Source organism: Quercus lobata, chromosome 4 (genome assembly GCF_001633185.2).
Source record: "Quercus lobata isolate SW786 chromosome 4, ValleyOak3.0 Primary Assembly, whole genome shotgun sequence".
Classification (NCBI taxonomy): domain Eukaryota; kingdom Viridiplantae; phylum Streptophyta; class Magnoliopsida; order Fagales; family Fagaceae; genus Quercus; species Quercus lobata.
In genome coordinates this window covers 10802804-10822900 of record NC_044907.1, presented here as the reverse complement: position 1 = coordinate 10822900, position 20097 = coordinate 10802804, and the positions used below count along the sequence as shown (strand labels likewise).

Sequence of the window (20097 nt, the reverse complement as noted above, 5' to 3'; positions counted from 1 at the left end):
CTACATCAAATTTGGTATTAAAGCCCGTTTAAGCTCCTGTATTGTGTCAGATTAGCAGCTTCTGTGGGTTATGTTTGGTGACTAAGTACATCGAATTATTATTATTATCATCTATTACATTTGGGGTTGAAAAAGGAACTTAGTGGCCTTAGTGGCCTTTTAGGGTCACCCAATCCTTTCATAATAGGTTGGGTTAGGTTAGGGAGCATTGAGATTTGTGGTGGCTTTTGGGAATGGAAATAGTACATCCTGTAGGGTGCTTCTGACGGACCTAGGGCTTTGTTTATTTATTTAATTTTTTGGTGGTTTGGCCTACTATACTTATTTCCCTAGGGTATTGATTTCTGTGTGTCGGAATTAATTTTTGACTCTATAAAGTGTAGGCTTTTGAATGCGGTTTGATATGTAATTTAATTAATGGAAAAGAATGGAATATGAATTGCCACTAGGCTTTTGATGCAGATGGAAAATTGCAATAAAGAAACAAAAGTAGGAATTAAATTGAGATTTTGAGAGAGAGAGAGGTCATGTAGGTTGGCAGTGATAGTGGGGCAGGGTGGGTTGGTTGCTGTGGGGGGATGGGGGTGGTCAATGGATTGGGAACGAAAAACAGCAAAAATAATTACAAAAAAAATGTTCACTGTGGGTTATCTTGGCTAAAACTGGTGGATTGCTGGTCTAATCTTTTGTGTTGGAAGAGCTTTATTGGTGGGCTCGTGCAATGGTATATTGTATTTTTTATATATTTAATTTTAGGGAATGCTGTATTTTATCTTAGTATTTAAAGAATCACGCATGTTGTAGCCTACCTATACCTGAAGACTTATCTCTACTTCTTAGTTGAAGAGATACCTTAACGGTTATAATTAAGTCTCTGACATTACTTAAAAAGTTTAAAATGTATAAATTAGGCACAATTTTTTCACAAAATCAAGGTGAGATATTTTAAGTTGTGTATAATAGAGTTAGGATCAATAACAAATTTATGTGAAATCAATTTTGCTTTAATTATAATTTGCTGAGCGAGGTCAAAAAAGTTCATGAATAATTTTGTGCTTAAACTATTTGGTAAATAGTCATATATAATTAGGGTTTCTAACTCAAAAAAACAAAGAAAGAAGTATCTTTTGGGTTAAGGGTAGGTATACCTTGGGTGCAGGACAAGGGGTTTGTTGGGGCTGAGGTGGTGAAGGTGAAGTTGTTACAGGCTTTGGCTGCTCCTGCTGGTCCTCCTGCAAAGCGAAATGCCATGGAATCAGACAGTCAAAATCTTAACTTAGAAATCAATTAGCTGATCATGATTATATAATTTCTATCAAACTTTTGAGATTTCCACAAAAAGAAAAACAAACTAGACTTTTGATTACCTCTGCCATGCAACGAACTCGCATACTAGTAGATCTGGGCAAATGTGGCACATAACTAGTGGGAATTAGAAACTGGTTCACCCTATTAGTAGATCTGTTTGAAACTACACGATTCAAAGTTGGTCTTACTAAGATGGATTGCATTGGTATTGAGACTGCCATTGCCAATTAGAGCTAGCTTAGTGGAGTAGGCTTTAGATGATGAAGTAGCTATAAGCACTAGGAAATGAGGTACTAAAGTTGTTGTTGTGGCATTAATGTTAGGCCTCTAAATGACATTATATAGAGAGTGACAGAGTGTGTTGGAGGGGCAAGCACTAAGCAGAGCAGTGGATATTTAAGGAGCCACGTCTTTCCATATATATTTTCATAAGGATATTGGTTCACGTGTGTTCATTTGTCCACACATGGTGGTGTAAGCAATAGACATGGCTCTCTTCTCCTTCACCATAACTTTCTTAATTGTGTTTTCCCACCCAACCTAAAATAGTTTAGGCCTCTCTTAATTGTGTTTTCCCACCCAACCTAAAATATTGTCAGGAAAACTAGGATTCACCTGCACGAAACACATAAAAACAATGAAAACATTTTTGGAAAGCGACAATCTTTTGCGTTACTGTCAACATATTAGGCTTCGCGAACTATTCCTTGTTTATATTTTAGTGTTTTACTTTAACTCTTCCTTGATATGATTAAATCGATTGAAAATCAGTGTATATAGATGCATGATGTATAATTCAGTTTAGCAATTATATGTTTTAAATTTTCTGTCAAATCTCTCTTTCACTCTGTCTCTCTGTATTTGTTTCTGTGAGTTTGTTGTAGAACATTCAATTACTTGCCTGTGTTTACTTGCAAAAGCCAAGCTTTTCTTCACTATTACTTGCCTCTGTTTACGTGTCTAACATGATTGCATGCGTGTCAGATATGCAGCAAGTGGGAAATGTGGATCCTGGACCGACGGTTGGTACACAGTTGACGCGGCAGCCGGTTCATCGATCCACGCTGCTTTGGGAGACGCCAGCCGGTCAGGTGTGTAGTTGTACTGAACTTTTGACATGTCGAAAGCATTTAATTTTATTTCTGTACGGTTCTTTGATTCTTTGCAAATAGACGTTGGACATGGTAGAATGTTTTGGTTTACGCAGAATTGTATTTAATCCATAGAGAAAATGGCATGAAGCATAAATAATCAAGAACATTGTATGGAGCAGAAATGTTGAAAGTCAGTACATGTCATTTAGAAGCTATAGTAATCAATAAAAAATGGAATCCGCTACTATTCTTTTTTCCAAACATGCGCACACAATTACACGTGGCTACACATAAGACAACTAACGACCTTGATTCCTAATTCCCTACTCCATTTGACATAGTGAGACACTTTGTTCATTCATTTCAAAACATGATGCCCATCACCTTAGTGCTAATTTTAAACAATGTCATTCATGTTGAATTTGATCCTATCTGCTATTGAGGTAGAGCGAATAAGCAATTAACATTGTAACTAACGTTTTGCAAAATGTTCGGGACTAACTAGTTAGCCTACTGTTTCTTGCATATTATTATTATGTGGCATTGTTATAGTTATTTCGTGTGCACTATCCTAAGACAATGCTCTTTCGTGTGCAGGTAGTGCCAGGCGTGCTAAACTGCAGACGCCGAAGTTGCAAGTTACCCGAGCATGGGCTTGACCCACGGATTGCTCGGTACATAAATGAGGCGGGTTTTGAAGGGTTATTCAAGGTTCCAAACTTGGAAGTGGATCATGCGTTGATCACAGCACTAGTTGAGCGTTGGCGTCCGGAGACGCACACATTCCACCTACCGCATGGAGAGATGAGCATCACCTTACAAGATATTGAGGTGATGCTAGGGGTTCCTGTTGATGGGTTGCCAATTACTGGGGCTGTGAAGATGGAGTGGCCTACGTTGTGTCTTGAGTTATTGGGTCATCGTCCACCAGACCCGATACCGCATCCCCATGAGAACACCTCTATCCTTGCTGGGGCGAGGCTCAGATTCACGTGGCTGGATGCACTATTTAGTGGTCCCCTAGCTGCGGATGCTACTGATGAGGTAGTGCAGCAACATGCGCGCTATCACATACTCGATCGGTTGGGGACGATTTTGTTTATGGATAAGTCGGCAGACCGGGTGTCGGTGCTGCCTCTACAGTTCCTAAACCCAATCAGCAACGCGAAGAGGTACAGTTGGGGTAGTGGGGCATTAGCCTGGTTGTATAGGCACTTATGCAAGGCATCGGAGTCGAAGGCGAAGCAGATTGGAGGAGCAGTGATGTTGGTGCAGCTGTGGGCGTATTCGAGGTTCCCACTGATATGCCCTGTTATGAGGTTGCCACTACCGCCAGTGGAGGCAGGTCCCTTTGCCAATCGGTATGTTATTTGAGTAGTTTGATACAATTGTCAAGTACTATTATTTTTTTTCAATAAATGTTTGGTATGATTTGTGGTGCCTACATATATTTGTAAGACTGTCTTGCTTTTATGATTAAAGCATGCTATTTTGCGAAAGACAAATGTCTTCACCTTATGTCAATCATTATATTTGCATGATTATTATTTTGGTTAGTCTGAATCCAATTTAAATTGCAATATCTTACTGCATTTAGTTAATATTAGAAATGCTAAAATGTATTGGCAATGCTAAAGCATTGCTGTTTTGGCCAATGTCCTTTTCTGCCTGGTAGTAGTTCTGAATTTGCAAGATAATTAGGGCCATAACCTAGCCAAGAGTCTTGTAGTTTAATTGGCACCTCCTAGTGTTTTTGACGTAGACATGCAGGGTTCAAATCCCCCACTTCAACTATCAAATTATGAAAAAATAAAAAATAGAATCAGGGCCATAACTTAACTTTACCCTATGCTTAACTATTTTTATATGGTAAGACAAATAAGTATATATTACATGTATATAACACCTCTAATACAGAAGAAGAAAGAAGAGATTAAATCATATACTTTCAACAAATCCCCAAGTCAAGAATCTCTCTATCTCTATATCTTTCTAATTTTTAGTAAAATAAGTGGTGGAAACCCATAATGACTTGTGTTCGATTTCATAGATAACCTTGGGTTTTCACTTCTCAGATGGTTTGGGTTTAATATTCCTCCTTCAAATTTCAATCTAATGTGTTTTTGATAATTGTGTTTAGAAATGAAGTATTGGTTTTTTGGTTTTCAAAAATCATTCATCATAGAATATACATAAATTGATATATGAGATGTACATGAGTCAAGAGCTCCTTGGCAGTAATTGTTAAAGTTGGCTAACCAATATGCATCACGGTGGGTTAGTAAGAGCTTAGAAATTAATTTAAATCCTCTTAGCTTTTCCATCGATGATTCTTATTCTTGGAATTCCTTTATCTCAGTCTCTAGATTGGGTGGTAGAATATTTTTCTGCCGTATGTCATTGTTGTTTAGTCTAAGGTTAAAGACCTCATGAATTATTTGGTATCACTTTTGATGTGTAGCATAAACATTTTATGTGGATTGGTAGTTGCATACATTGCCTGGTAAATGCATGCATATGAAGGTAATGGAAGTTCTGGTAAGTTTGAGAGTCTTGGATTTTTTTGGGGTTGATGGTAACTTTGATATGTTAATGAAGCTATAGGCCTGTTTCAAATCAAAATTGGCTCTATTAGCTTAGGGACTGGCCTCTTGTCCTAAAAGGGTCCATGTTCATGAGATGCTTACTAATGCCATAGGTTCAATCTGCCTTTTGTAGCTTCTAATGCAGCATGTTTCACCCAACTGCAAATAGATTTTAAACTTTGGTAGAATGAATTCAGTCCAAATAAATTTTTTTGACTACATTCTTTTGAGAAATAAATTTTTGTATCATGCTAAAACACTTACTAGAAAGTAATTATACTAAATGAAATTATGTACGGTTATGTCATTGGAGAATTTATATTTTGTCAATAAATAATATAAAATATTATTCAATATGACAATTTCTCCAATTTCTCTATAATGATCCACAATTTCTATAATTGCTCTACTACCCGGTGACGGACAAATACCAGACCAACCCCAACCAAATTATCCAAATCCCAACTTTATCCACCACCGTGAACGACCCATATTCCCTAATCACAAGTTGGTTTTGTGATTGTGGGGTTCTATTGTCGAATGAAAATGTTACAAACGAAAAGGGTAAACAAAATTCAAGAAATTGAAAATACATTCACATGGAGTTAGTCACCATTTCTATCTAGTTTCCAATATGCTGTCTTCTGTCCAAAGCTGAACCCATTGAGAATACAGTAAATCAAACAGGGCAGGGAGACAATAATTCCCAATCCTGCAATTGCCTAACATAGATAGGGTACTAATGCACTACTTTACCCCTAACATCCAAATAATCACTAACCCTAGCATGTTTGTTAGCTGCAATTTGGAAAGGATCATAAACTAACGTAAGCTAACCAATTAAAAGACTTGTTCCCACACCATGCATCAAGCCATATACCCTCACCCTCATGCCATCCCCAATTTGAAATGTAATAAATTTATAGGACTCCCAAAACCTGCTCTTATTCCTTTCCACAGTCCCACTCCGTGTGGAAATTCTACTCCGTCTGTAGTCCACTGGGAATCTTGCTCATATTTAATTCTCATAAGGCATCTCCACAATTGATTTTGACTTGTTTTTATTTTTATTTGTTTAAACTGGTAAGTTATAGGTGCACCCAATGGGAATCCAAGATTGAAAAAAGGAGCCACTCTTTTTATGTCTTTCATTCTAGAGAAGAAAAGTTCCAAAGTTAGCATGATATTTTTTATTTTTTATTTTTTTGATATATCACGTTAGAACTTTTTATTAAAGAATAGCCAACCCAAGTACACTGAAAATGTACTACAGTGGCATGAATATTTGCATGATAATTATTTGGAATATATTATTTGCATGATAACTAATGAGCATTGTTTGAAATTATATGTTTACTAGATGGAAGGGGCCGAAGAGCACGACAGAGCATGCGACACATGTGCTAGTTGCGTATCGTGCGTCACTGTCGAGTATACGGGCACACCAGGTATTCTACCGCTTCATGTCACAAGGATATAATTCTCTATTTTATTTTGGTTTTGACTTTCTAGATATACTCAACAAATTAGTCAGGTCGACCATATGAACTCTTTTTTGCTGGTAATTTTATTGAATCGAAATCATACTATTTGTTACCTTACTTCCTTAATGGACATATCAAAGTTTACAACTTCTATTAATGTCATTTTTGTCTTCCTCTATCTTTTTTTACTTCCCAACTTCAAACAAGTCACTTGTTGTAATTAGTGCATTAATCATTTTCCTCTAAAATAATCAAAGTATCTCAAACGACTTCCTCTCATATTTAAACTCAAGAAAATTTCTCATGTTATTATGTGTGCAGATTTTGAATGATGTCCTTACTAGCTAGCTTTAAACCACAGTTTTATATGATCAAAATCTTCAAAAAGGTGTAAGGAAAAATATAGTTTCTCAAAAAATGAGTGCAGTTTGTTCTATAGGAAACCTACATAACTGTGTATTTGCTATCCACTGAAAAAGTTGGATGTCATTGATAGAAATTTACAACCTTGACTGGTAACATAACATAATCACTGTGGTGAGTTCATATGGACTCACAACATCAGCAGAATCTAATTCATGATAAACTGTACTCCGACCTATGACCAATTTCATCATGGATACCTTGTCTTTTATCTTTTATTTGGTTACAATCATATAAATGCAAGAACCATCAATTCTTTCATAAAGTTGAAGTGCATGATAAAGATGTAGGACACACTAGCTGAGTTATCAAAGTAGTCATCATGACAAGTACAACTAATTTGTCTTTTTTGACGTTGTCCACATATGATCGTCGAGTGATACTGTTTGTTCTAATTGAAGTGCAAAGAATAATATGTTAACTCATAAATCCAGCACTATAAGAAATTCTTGGAGAAGAATTACGTTTAATTTTGATTGTGAATCAATGTCTGAGACTCTAAATTATATATCAGGATTTTCTCAAGTCACCTTCACTTTATCCGACAAACAAACCTTTGCCAAAGTCAGAGATAATTACATCAGAACCACATTCATGCATATCATGAGTCATGACCATAAATATAAAATTATTGGAAATTCAATGATACATAAAAAGTAAGCATGCATGCTATAATTGTAGACATATTACTGATGCCAAGTTATAGCTCGAGCCAATAAAGGAATACGTATACAGATAAGAAAATGTTTTTGATGACATGAAATAACAACTCTATCTAAGAAAGATCTCAAATCATACATAGGTATAAGGTGACAGCCATAATTAATAAGTAATTCTCTCCTTCATCATATTTTCTGATTCAAGCATCATAGCTTTTTATTATGTGGCTGCCACACCGGTAGCACTCTGAGGTTCTCTTATTGTTGGCAGGCATCTTATTGTTGACCATTTCTGCAGGTTGTTTGGGAGCCCTACAGCGATGTCCTAGGGTTGTTGCCCCCATATTGCACTGCCGGCCGACAAATATGGAGGGCCGATGTGCCATTGATCTATTTTTGGATAGTAGAGGATCATCATCCCGAACGTGTCTTTCGTCAATTCGGGATGAAGCAAGTGGCACCGGATATTGTAGATACGTCCGTTCATCTCCACAAAATCTCCCTCCAAGGTAAACTAGATAAGGATTGGGTGCAAGAGCATGCTGTCTACATTGACCGATGGGCCCATAGAGAGGAACATATTGCTGACGCACCGGCATTGGATGGGGACACGACATACCTTGCTGCTTACATGGAGTCGTACCGAAAGACGACGAGACGGTACATTACACGCGACTCGGCGTATTGGGAAATCATGGTAAGGCAACAATTCGATGCTTCTTTTATGGATTGACAATATATGTGTGTTGCTGCATGCATTTTATACAATTCATATATTGCTCATCAAATAGAAGAAAAGAAATTAAGGGATTCTTTTTCTACAGATTTTGATATCATATAATTAGGTTATGCCAAATTCGTTATATAAAAAATACTAATCAGTGTATGCCTCAGCAGTTGGTAGAATTCTTAATAATCGTATAACATGCTCACAGCACTTTGAAATAAACTAACATAAACCTTTTCATTCACTTTTATAGTCTCATTTTAGTGGGGCAACCATAAGATGACACAACTCTCAAGACTCAAGCAAATCCAAACTCGCATTTGATCGAACACTATAATTCTTGGTGAAAGACCATCTTATATAGTATCTTACTAAATTTTTGACATGACCTTTGCCAATAATATGCAAACAAAATGTTAATGCTGTCGTCAAACAAGTAAAGCCTTCTTTGGTTCCTTACGATTGTCTTTTGTCTTGTTTCTTCATTTACTTTTTAAAGACACTGCAATAGTGTGCGATACCTTGGAATATTGTAAAAATGATAATTGCAAGTAGGATTAGCTCTTTCAATATCTTATAGATCGTACTTCTTTTTTCACGGGTATGCATAACCCCAAATTTGGTCCGTGTTAGTCTCATTAAATATTAATAGTATATAATTTCAAAGACAACCTATTTGGGGGACAATAAAAATTATATATATATAAAATATTTGTTAAAAAAAATAAAGATAAAACAGATTTAGTGCTGTGGACTTACAGGCCTAGTGTTGCACAACACAAAACTAAACAAAGAAGTTTTAACGGGACTCATTTATTTCGCAGGTTGAGTCCACTGTGGAATTACTATTGCAATGCGAACCAAACTCCGCAGTGTACAATCACCTGAAGAGGACGCTGGACCTTGTCGGAGAGATGAGCCGAGGGGCATTGGAGAATGCGCGTGCCACGGTGACTGAGGCGAGCACACAGGCTACAGGCCGTGGTGGGGGAGGTCGTGGGTCTAGAGGGCGTGGACGCAGTGGAGGTCGTGCATACAGTGGAGGTCGTGGAGGTGGTCACGAGGATGACGATGTCTTCGGTAACTTCCAACTCTAATACCTTCAATTCTTACTGAATTTAACTTCTACTACTTTCAGTTGTAATTTATTTCGAGGACATATTATAGTAGCAAAGTACATATTGTTTGGTAACTAGTTTTTAGTGTTAATTTTCACTTCCTTCTCATAATTATGGTATAATTAGTAGCGTTACAATGTTCTGCCAAACTTTAAATATTAAGACTAAGCACTTTAAATATTAACCAATGGGAATAAGCACTTTTTTCTTCCAAGCGATATATATATGTATTGACGTTTAAGACATGCAAACTTGTTTCATTCATTCCGTATCAACTACAATCACAATACTATTATCCACTTTTAACATATACACATCAATGCTAATATATTATGCTTATGTATGAAAACAAAAGTCCAGCAACATCATTTTTTCATCCTATAAAGCACAGACCACTATGGATGCCAATGTAATTCCTTTTAAAAATATTGCTACGCGACCATGAACATAAAATTAGCATTATATGAGGAAATTCAAAGTTGTGATCACACTATGAGGTTCATAAAATTAGAGTTTAAAAAATAGTAATAATAACAATAATAGAGTATAAACAAGTAAACAAAGCTGGACTTTGTAATTAAAAGGTTTTGTTTTATAAATTTTTTTATTATACGTAATTTAATATGCCAATAATGAATTAAAAACAAAGTTTTATTAGATTTTACCAACAAAACAAGGTTTATATGTAACTCGTCTAGGTGGTGTAAGTATTAGTTTTATTGGGAAGGGTTTACACTAGACAATAGTTATTGATTCTATGAACGACATGCACTAGGTGCGGGTCAAGCGATTGCTTACGCATTTGGCCCTTGTCTTGTAGGGTTTACACTTTACAATAGGGTTTACACCGTATTCACTTGGCCCTTGGTTACACTTCACGTTTTGAATCTTTTGTTAGAAACAATGTTTTATTGTTATTGTATCAGCTTTGTAACTGCTATGTGTTTTTAGGTCTGCTCTACCTTTGTTTTTGGACTTTGTTGTCTTCCATTCTCAGTTGAATGAATACAGAGTGTTGAAATAATCGAGTTATTGCAAAAACACAAAAACAGTGAGAGAGAATTTTTATGAACATTTTGTAATAATTGATAGTGGAAGTAATATTTCTCCAGTCTCAGTCAGAAAATTTTTTCATCCTAAAACGGCAACTTCATTTCTTAAATATTATTGTTAAAGTTGAAATAATTATTGTATGAAAAAATTGGCTTTTGCCCCTTTCAAAATAACAATCTAGCATTTTACCGTATTTTCCAAATTAATTAGGAAATGCCCCTCTGTTTAAACTCAATTTTCTGAAAATCAAGTTAAGCTCTATAGTGACGTTTTTTAGGATTCTATAGTGACGTTTTAAGGACCTATAGTGGCGTTTTGTAATCCAATTTCCATGAAGTCGAGTTATAGGTAACAAAAAGAGAAAAAAATTGCATGTAACTTGACTTCATGGAGATTGGATTATAAAATGCCACTATAGTTTCTTAAAACGTCACTATAGGATCCTTAAAAATGTCACTATAGGGCTTAATTCATTTTTTTTACAGAAAATCGAGTTTACAAAGAGGGGTATTTCCCTACGTAATTTGGGAAAGACGGCAAAATGCTAGATTGTTGGAATTGGAATGGGCATTTGCCCATTTTCTCTAGCTTGGGGCAGAATATGATACTGCCATTGCAAATGGCACGGGTTTAATCAGAATACAGAGTAACAACACTGGACCGGAAAAGAAAGCAACCATGAGGCTTCATTTTGTATTTGCATTTGTGTGCATGTGAGTGTGTATATGAGAGGTCTCATGCACCCAAATTAAGCGAGTTCAAAGGGTCAAATGCCATTGAATCATATCTACGCTGCAAATAGTAAGACATTTTATGACTCAATCCCTTGTGGTTATCTTAATAAATGCAACTGTTTTTCTGCAGATGATGAGGCGTTGGAGGGCGACTGGGGCATGTACATGGATGGTGTCGGGTCATCGCGATGCACGTCTGACGCTGCTGCCCAGCCATCCCACCCCCCTGGCCATGAGAATAGTGCAGAACACACATCCTGTGCCCAAGCTGGCCCTCGGTCCCCACCACCCACTCGGCTGTCTCCCCCATTGTTTGCCGACTCTGCCCATGACGGTGGCTGTATATTTGTACCCACCCCTGGCCGACCGACACCACCGATAGTTCAAGCTGAGCCCACCCAGGACCCTTCACTTCCTAACCCTGAAGAACTGGCTGCACAGATCGAACAGATACAGGGTGATAATATAGTGCCGGTACATGGGTTGCGAAGATCACTCCGCACTGACATACATCCCCCTGGTTGTGGGACCGGTGACGGTAAATAACATGATTTATTATCGAGTACATGGAAGCTATCCATAGACTGCGCATAATTATAAAAGACATATAAAACTCATAAAGGAATTATTACTGTGTCATTATATGTCCTAGTCTTCTATTTTCATAATGATAAAGTAATTATTTGCATAGCTATGAAGGCATCTTTCTTAACTGCTACATGTTCATCAGATTTTTCAGATTAACAATCTTGTGCTCAGTTTGCATTATATTTTATTATTTAGGCAGTGCATCTCCATGCTATGTAAACTGTTTATCATTTACCTTAATAGAATGTCACAGGACTTGCATATGATGTTGTGTGCTTTAAGTGATGATCATACTCAGATCAAACATTTTCTGATAACACATATATTAAGCATAGGGAATGTGTGCATTCAAGTAATGTGTGATCCCTTTGAATTTCAGGTAAGACGAGACCGGCGAAGGCAGTTGTGAGGAAACGAAAAGATCGTTGAGCCGTTGATGATCACAAAGCTTATGGGGGTAAAACCTTGCCCAATATCTGGACTTTTTAATTTATTTTAGTTTTTGAGGTTCAATTTCGATAATTACAATTCAGAACAAAAACAGTTACAAAAAGAACAAGAGAAAATAAATGTCCTCATTGTTAGACAGTTGGGATTTATCTTGGCTCTAAAAGGAAGATGTTTAAGCAACTTAATTTTGCTTCTCCTCTGTCTAGATATACATAAGTCCAGCATGAAACTCTCTTTTGCTTGTTAGGCAAAACTGCAAAATATTGGTTTGCATTATTTTTAAAGAAGCAAAGAATCAACCCCCTTGACCCAAAGAGACATGCAACAATACCAACCTTCCCTTTATTACTACTCCTTTCTACTTCTACTTTAATTTTTCTTTCTAGTATATATATATTTTTTTCTGAAGGCAGTTCACACTTTACAAATCTAATAAAGATTTGAGCTCTCGGAACACTCTAAAGTCAACTCATGCATTTTGCTTTAAAGGAAATTAACTCTGTTTCTTTCCTCTTTCCTAATTCCTAACTTATAATTTGATTAGTAACACATGCACCTGGTGGATCTTAATATCTGCTTTACATGATACTTGGCTTTTTGTGTGGTTTTCCATTTGATCTTGAATAAGCCTTCTTTTGAGAGGTCTGTGAAGATATCCAAGCATGGAAATTTGTTTTTTGCCTAAGGAAAGAAAACAATGTTATAGCCTTTTTATAGCAAAAGCAAGGATGGGGAAGTGTCTCACTACTTGCATTAAGGTTCTAGTTCAGATCACTCTGATGTGATTGCCTCTTACATACCAGTGCCTTTACACCCCTTTGATGATAATAAGCATTACTTGCTTCCTAAACAAATATTAGAGATAATGAAGGTGCCACCTAAGTCGTGTGAAAGCTTTTGTCATCAAGTGGCCATTCAACTCTGTTTCTTACCTCTTTCCTAATTCCTATCCATCAATTTAGTTTGTCTTTTGTTGGTAATACATTATGATCTAGATCCTATGCAAGATTGTAAACTGTTAATTATTATATTAATTATGTACACATTCGTACAAGAGTAATGATTACAGAAGGCCAATTCTTTCAAATCTATACACATTATATGCTGTACAAGTGGTCCTTCAACAACCAGGAATCATCTAGTTAAAAAAGCAGTGATCTGTCTAGAAAGACCTCTGTATCAATCTGGCAATAAACTAATTAAGTTATGCTAGTTGGCGAAGTTAAGGTTTTCCTTAATGGTGTAGGTGATCATCAACTGGGGATGTCATTCTGTCTACTATATAGGCCAGCTCCTTGTGTAATGAATAGATTGACTTTTTATCTATTCTAAGAGAGTAGAGGTAAAGAAACAGAAAAAGAAAATCATTCACTCCTTATGTAATTTTATAAGTTTAATGGGTCCTTCATGAACCAAAAAAACCATATTATAAAAGGCTCTATTTGGTCAGCTAAGAATCATAGTGTCATAGGTAACTTTTACCAATTTTTGCTTGAGAGAAAGCTGATTTCATGACAGTATCAGGCAACTTAAGACTGGTTTTGGAATTTTATTGGTTTTTGTTTTATTGAATTCCTCACATTTTGTAGGAAATATTGATGGCATGACAAAATGTATATTAGTAAGAGATCTTAAGAACTCAATGATCAAGTCAACTTAAAAACTCTAGAAGTCCTAGTCCTTAACACTTCTATTTTGTCAAAATGAGTTTGGCCTAAAAATAATATTCAAAACTCAAATAGAAAACCAGACAAAATGTAAATCCCAGTCCCTAAGGTCAAGGGTCTCCAAAATCTATTTACTTTTAAGTAACTTAATTATGCTTCTCCTCTGTCTAGATATACATAAGTCCAGCATGGCTTGGAAATTGAATTTGCTTAGTTATGTTTATGCTTCTCCTCTGTCTAGATATACATAAGTCCAGCATGTTTATGACGTACAGAATTTGGTTAGTTATGTTTCTGTTTATAAATTTCCTTCCTTGCTTTACGCTTTCTTTGATTTGCAAGAAAGTGATGGAAAAAAGGTGTCCTGCACATCACATTATCATTATTGAAACCTGCCCTGCACATCAAATTAGACCTATGATATTTGGACACAAACACAACACAACTGTCTTGTTTCAGCTTGGACATAGCAACACAACACAAACGTTAAGGATTTTTCTATAGTTTAAACTTATATTTTCATTTAGTTGTTGGTTTTTGTTTTTTATTTATTGATTCATATTTGGTGGCATATTTTGCAGGCTTCAGTGGTTCGTACTATTGATATTAACAGATAGCTGACCACAATTTGTTTTTTTCTTTGTTTTTTGCACAGTAGTTGGACGACGTGTTATTGTTCAGCGTTCAGCTAGCGGATAAAACTTTGATAACATTTTTTGGACATACAAGACTGACAGATTTTTGGAGAGCATACATGGCAGCAGATTTTTGGAGGGCATATATGTTAACAGCTGATTTTTTGGATATGTTAGACACAGCTTTTGGAACATATTTTGTAACTAATGAAGCTACTTAAGCATGTTTATGACGTACATGAATATAGCTGATGAAGCTTCGAGTTAGGTACCAATTATACCAATTATATTTGCAAAGGGTGGATATTTTCATGTGCGATGGAAAAGTTCAGTATTGGACAATTTTATATCTATGTATCTGCATATTTGAACAAAGGCAGCTTTAGACGAATGCAATATAGTGATGATGGATGGAGATCCCACAACTGACAAATTTTAATTTATACATTAGATTTTTTGAAATTTTCATTTTATGTGGGTCTCTTTTATAAGCAAAAGACTCTAGTGTAAATTTATACAGTTGGGATTTGTTCAAGATGAATGCAACTTTAGCTGATGAACTACTAGTTCTTGTTCTTGTTTCTCTAGTACCTTCAGTAGTTCCTATACCCGTCATGTTACTTGGATTATTTACAAGCAATATTCACGCTCTTATTTTTGCAACTTTAACTGTGGCTTATATAGGCGAATCCATGGAGGGTCATCATTGACTAGTTTGCGTGATTTATTTTTTAAGTTTAACCCTTACGCAAAAAATGTGCGTATCAAGATACTCTGCCGAATGAGCATAATATATAAAAACTAAATACATAAATCATATAAATATAAACTATATAAAGTATAGAAGTAATATTGAAAATACAGATTTTAGCGGTCTTTGGGAACTGCAACAAACAAAAGGGTATGTATAGTTAAGGAAAGAGATCGAGAAGATATTTGTCCTAAAATTCCAGTTCGGTCTATTTATCCCCCCCCTAATGAACTACTATCTTTATATTGTTTTGTTCATTTAATTCCAATATGAAATATTATTACATATTTGTAATCATAATCTTAATAATAATTACGATTGTAATACTTACAGTATTATGGTGTGCTATCTCCTACAAAAAAGATGCTCTTCATTAAAAGGTTTGAAATGGTTTAAAGCTTAATTAAAAGTTTGGTCAATTCTTACGAAATTCATGTCTTAGCTCCATTCGGTAGTCAGACATTGTATGTGCACCAAGCTGTGAGAATGCAAGTGACTGAACTTGGCAGTGTCAAGGGTGAAGGTAAAGCCTACAACCAAGCTTCATTGAGTTGGGAAGTAATAATTATATCCACCAGCTGCACATACATAATACAACCGAAAATTGCCACCCTAAAAAAATGTCGTGTTCTTCGGTTACTATATATTCAAACGTACTGATTGAACTTGGGTAGCAGCAGGTAAAGCCCACTACTTTGGTATCTCCTACAAAAAACTGGCTTAGTGAAAACTTATACAACTCGACATAAAAGTAGTCGAGTATTTATAAGTACTCAATTTCATTAATGAAAATGGCCACAAGTCGGCTTTAGAGATTACGAGTAATATAACTCGCTTATTCTATCATCGAGTATTTTGGGAATTTATACTCGCTCTATCTGTAAGCGAGTTCTAATTTAAAACCAAGAACTGCGTCAGTCCATGCAAACTTCTCTGTACAAATCGATTGCTGTTGGATTGGTGTGTGATCGGTCAGTTTTAATATAACTCGCTGATAGAGTTATCGAGTAGACTTACTCGAATATTCATTAGCCGAGTAATTGCACTACTCGAGTATACCGTAAGCGAGTACTAATTTAAAACCAACATTCCATCAGTCCATCCTCCATTGTCTGTACAAATCGATTGGTGTTGGATTGGTATTTGATTGGTCTGTTTTGATGTAACTCGCTTGTACAGTTATCGAGTACATTTTGTACTCGGCTATTCGTATAGCGAGTATTGTTACTGGTTTATTTGATAACTAATGTCTACGTACCTTCCCCCCAGAAACTGAACCCTCACGCCGCTCTGGACTTCTGAATCTGAAGACTGCCTCTTCGTTTTCGTCAACCATTACTCTCTGTAAATTTTCCATACCCATCTCCTCAAAACTCCAACCGCCCCTCTTTGATGTACACAGTACAGTACAGATTTTTTTGTTAACTATAAAACCAAAACCCTAGTCTGCAAATGTTGATCAAAGTCGCTATTCCCCTCAAATCTGTAGGCGACCCCTCTGATTTATCTTGTCCTGACAACCGGTATTCCAACCGGTTATTTTTCTTCAGCTTTGAACCACCGAATCCAGTCCAGCAAGGTATGTCCTGGTAGTCACACATTATAATTTTTGTGTATGCTTGCACAATTTTTCAGGCTGAGGTATACGTGGGTTAAATTTAGTCCAAATTTGGCCAATTAAATCAGTTGTGTCTAATTGTTAAGAAGTTTGACTGTTTAGTCGTAATAGTAGATTGTTTGTTCCTTTTGTTGATTTTAAATTAATTTGTTACTCCTTACTTTTTCTTCAAATTACTGAATTTGTTATCAATAATTTTTCTTTATATTGGTCTAGATGGAAAGTGATCAGATGATTCGTACTGACATGACGAAAAAAGGAAAACAGCCTGACTTAGATGCCCAATTTGATGAAGTGTCTGACCTTCCCGAGCCAAAGAAGGCAAAGACTGAGCTCAAAGTCTACAAGAGGAGGACTTCAGCCCATTGGCGTGACTTTGAGATGCTTCCGACAAAAGGCAAAGAACGGCCTTCATGCAAATGTAAGCAGTGTGGAAAGAAATTTATTGCTGCCGGAGCAATTGCACAGTATAATTTGAAGCGCCATTCGGAGTTATGTCGAAATAAATTGGAAGTGCCATTGAGCATTCCTGTTTCTACAGGTAATGCATTTTTTATTTATATGTTGGGTATCCAAAGTTATAAGTTGATGATTTAAAAAAACAATTAATATATATGTCCAAAAGGTTCTGGATTTCCCATATAGTACAAAAATGTTTACTTTATATTAATGATGAGGTGGTGTAGAGAAAAGTTGAAATGGCATTGAAGTTGCTATATGGACGGAGGATTTGAGTTCTGAAAATAGAACATATAGAATGTGCTCAATCTTGGCTGAGAATGTAAATGGAATAATCTGATGAAAAATTATGCATGATGGTATGGTTGATACCAATGTAATACAAATTATATTCATGCATATTTGGAAGAATCGTTTTTGGATTTTGTTGGCAGACATTAGACACTAGGAAAAATTTACCAGTCATTTTTTTCTTACTACTATTTGCATGACTTCTTTGTTTAATTGATTCATTGCTTACATTGCTTCATTACCCACAGATTTTAAATTTCAGATTTATAATGCATAGATACGTTTTTAATGTTTCATTCAATTCATTTGATGTAGACCTTGTACAGCCACACTTGGAAGAGGTCAGTGAAGATAAAAAGAGCATGGAGATCAATAACGATGAGCACAAGGAAGACAGCTCTTCTAATCCAGTCTCTTAGTGATGTCTGAAGGCTTGTTGATATGGCACTTGGATTTTGCCATGAACGAGAATAATGTGAACAAGGCCATGTAATCATTTTGGGTTTTTATTATCTTAATCTGTTATGTGTTTTAGTTTTTCATATGGAACTGAAAATGGCATCTAATAGGAGAATACTTGGTTATTTATTATGGAACTTTGACATGGTATTGTTGTTTACTTAGTATGGACTGTGGAACATTTTCGACTACTAGTTGTTTTAGTGGAAGAATTGCCGAAGTATTTGCAGTTGTTGTTATGTTGATTTTTTTTACTTGATATATGGTTGAATTCTGAATGTACATACATGGGCAACATAACAGGTTATTCGACAATGTGGGAGTGGAATTCAAACGTCTTAAGTGTAATTTTTTTATTATTATTATGTTTTGAATTTGAAACAACAAAGAACAGGCCGAGATAGTTTTTATTTATTTATTGATTTTTCAAAATCTAACCGTGGTACATCTGTTTTTTTTTATAGAAGGTCATAATTTTTTTCATTTAAACCATTTCTTATGAATTAGAGATAAAGATAAGTTTATTACATTAAGGGTATTTCATCATTTTCATTAGTTGTTTAGCGCTTTCCCTGAACATCAGGGGCAATCTCAGAAAATAAAATATTATAAAATTTAGTATTTAGTCGAGTTTTTATCATTTTGTACTGAACCTGAGGTTCTTTTAAGATTATGTATTAAAATAGTTTAGGGGTTTCTCTTATTTGGAGTCCCCATTTATTAATTAAGTGAATGTCCTTAACGTCTATATATAAAACTCGATGACTATTGAATGAAAGGTAAAAATATATGTCTAACTTGCACCAAAATATTGCCTCCAAAATAGGAGTACTCTCCTAATGGTATTCAAATTACTTTATTCACTTATAAAAAAAATTTCATTAAAACAAACACGTTTGTTTGTGAATACATCTGCTATGATAAAATCTGATGAAAAAAAATTTTATAATAATGTGGTACCAAAAAAGAAGACACACATCTGCCGTTATTGAAAAAATCTTAATAAAAATCAATTACCTTTATTTAAAGAAAATTAAAAATTTGTAATAATCGTAGCACAATTCTTATCTCAATCCAATTATCACAACAATGATGTTTTGAACAATTACAAAAAAAAAGATGGGTCAAAGAAAATAAAATAAAATAAATCCATAAGAAATAAAAACAATAAATAAAAAAACCTTCACAAAATTCATCCACTCTTTCTTACCTACGTACAAGTTTAAATTCTCCTCATATAAAACAGAGAAAATAAAATTTAACTTCTCATTATCATGAAACAATTACAGTCTATCAGTTACAATATTATTTGACTCTGTCTATTCTTACCCTCATGTCTCATCTGCAAAAGGTCCTTAGGAAAAATGGTCAACATTCTTTGACGCTGAGTCAAATGATCAGTTCTGTCGAAGACTGGAATGAAATGGTCTTCTTCTTCCCAAGTATGTTTAAATTTATTTGGAAATCTACATTTGTATATGTTAAGGTCGAATAACTGCATATTACGTACAGGTTTGGCAAATGCCCATACATGTTTCATTGCTAGGTGGTGTGCATATCTGGATTTTATGTTCCAATATGGCTCAATGTCATGCTGCAAAATCATAACCGACACGGGGTATATTACATTAGCGTTATGACAACTAACCTATTGCTCGTTATATTCGCAACTTAATTACATGATTCAAGTTTTCTTTTGTTTTTCCTACGCAAAAAATATATAGAGAAAATACTTATTGGCTATCCAAAGCCAAGTACAGTTACCAAAACAACATACCCAATGTTAACAACAATACAAGCAATTACAGGCCAACAGGCTAAGACATATTCCAAATTGGAAGCAAAAGGGAAACAAAAAAAGATATTCAACAACACTTTAGCCCATCTGTACTGCAAACGTGAGCCATAGGGGTCATAAAAACACATATATTTATATATTTAGTCTTACTAGATTCATAAATGCCACAAGCAAGAGCCATAGTTTCACCTTCATT

At 35.4% G+C, this 20097-nt stretch overlaps 1 protein-coding gene and 1 long non-coding RNA gene across 3 annotated transcripts; both read left to right on the top strand.

Moving 5' to 3' along the window:
- Positions 1 to 2273: 2273 nt before the first annotated feature.
- On the top strand, positions 2274 to 9377 carry LOC115984583 (serine/threonine-protein phosphatase 7 long form homolog). Its single transcript, XM_031107604.1, has 5 exons — positions 2274 to 2399; positions 3000 to 3763; positions 6500 to 6548; positions 7852 to 8250; positions 9105 to 9377. The coding sequence occupies exons 1-5, from the start codon at positions 2274 to 2276 to the stop codon at positions 9375 to 9377; spliced, it is 1611 nt and encodes a 536-aa protein (XP_030963464.1).
- A 2243-nt stretch (positions 9378 to 11620) lies between these two features.
- On the top strand, positions 11621 to 14761 carry LOC115983948. 2 transcript variants are annotated; one of them, XR_004090312.1, is made up of 3 exons: positions 11621 to 11723; positions 12153 to 12230; positions 14549 to 14761. It is a non-coding gene; the product is annotated as an uncharacterized LOC115983948 (long non-coding RNA). The 2 variants fall into 2 exon arrangements; XR_004090313.1 differs by having other exon boundaries at positions 14546 to 14761.
- Positions 14762 to 20097: the final 5336 nt, after the last annotated feature.

Bases quoted from the DNA above. Each gene is read 5' to 3' on its own strand.
- LOC115984583 (XM_031107604.1), top strand. From the start codon at position 2,274: ATGATTGCATGCGTGTCAGATATGCAGCAAGTGGGAAATGTGGATCCT. The intron at 3,764-6,499 runs GTATGTTATTTG...TTGACTTTCTAG, and splicing joins GCAGGTCCCTTTGCCAATCG to ATATACTCAACAAATTAGTC. The intron at 6,549-7,851 runs GTAATTTTATTG...CCATTTCTGCAG, and splicing joins ATATGAACTCTTTTTTGCTG to GTTGTTTGGGAGCCCTACAG.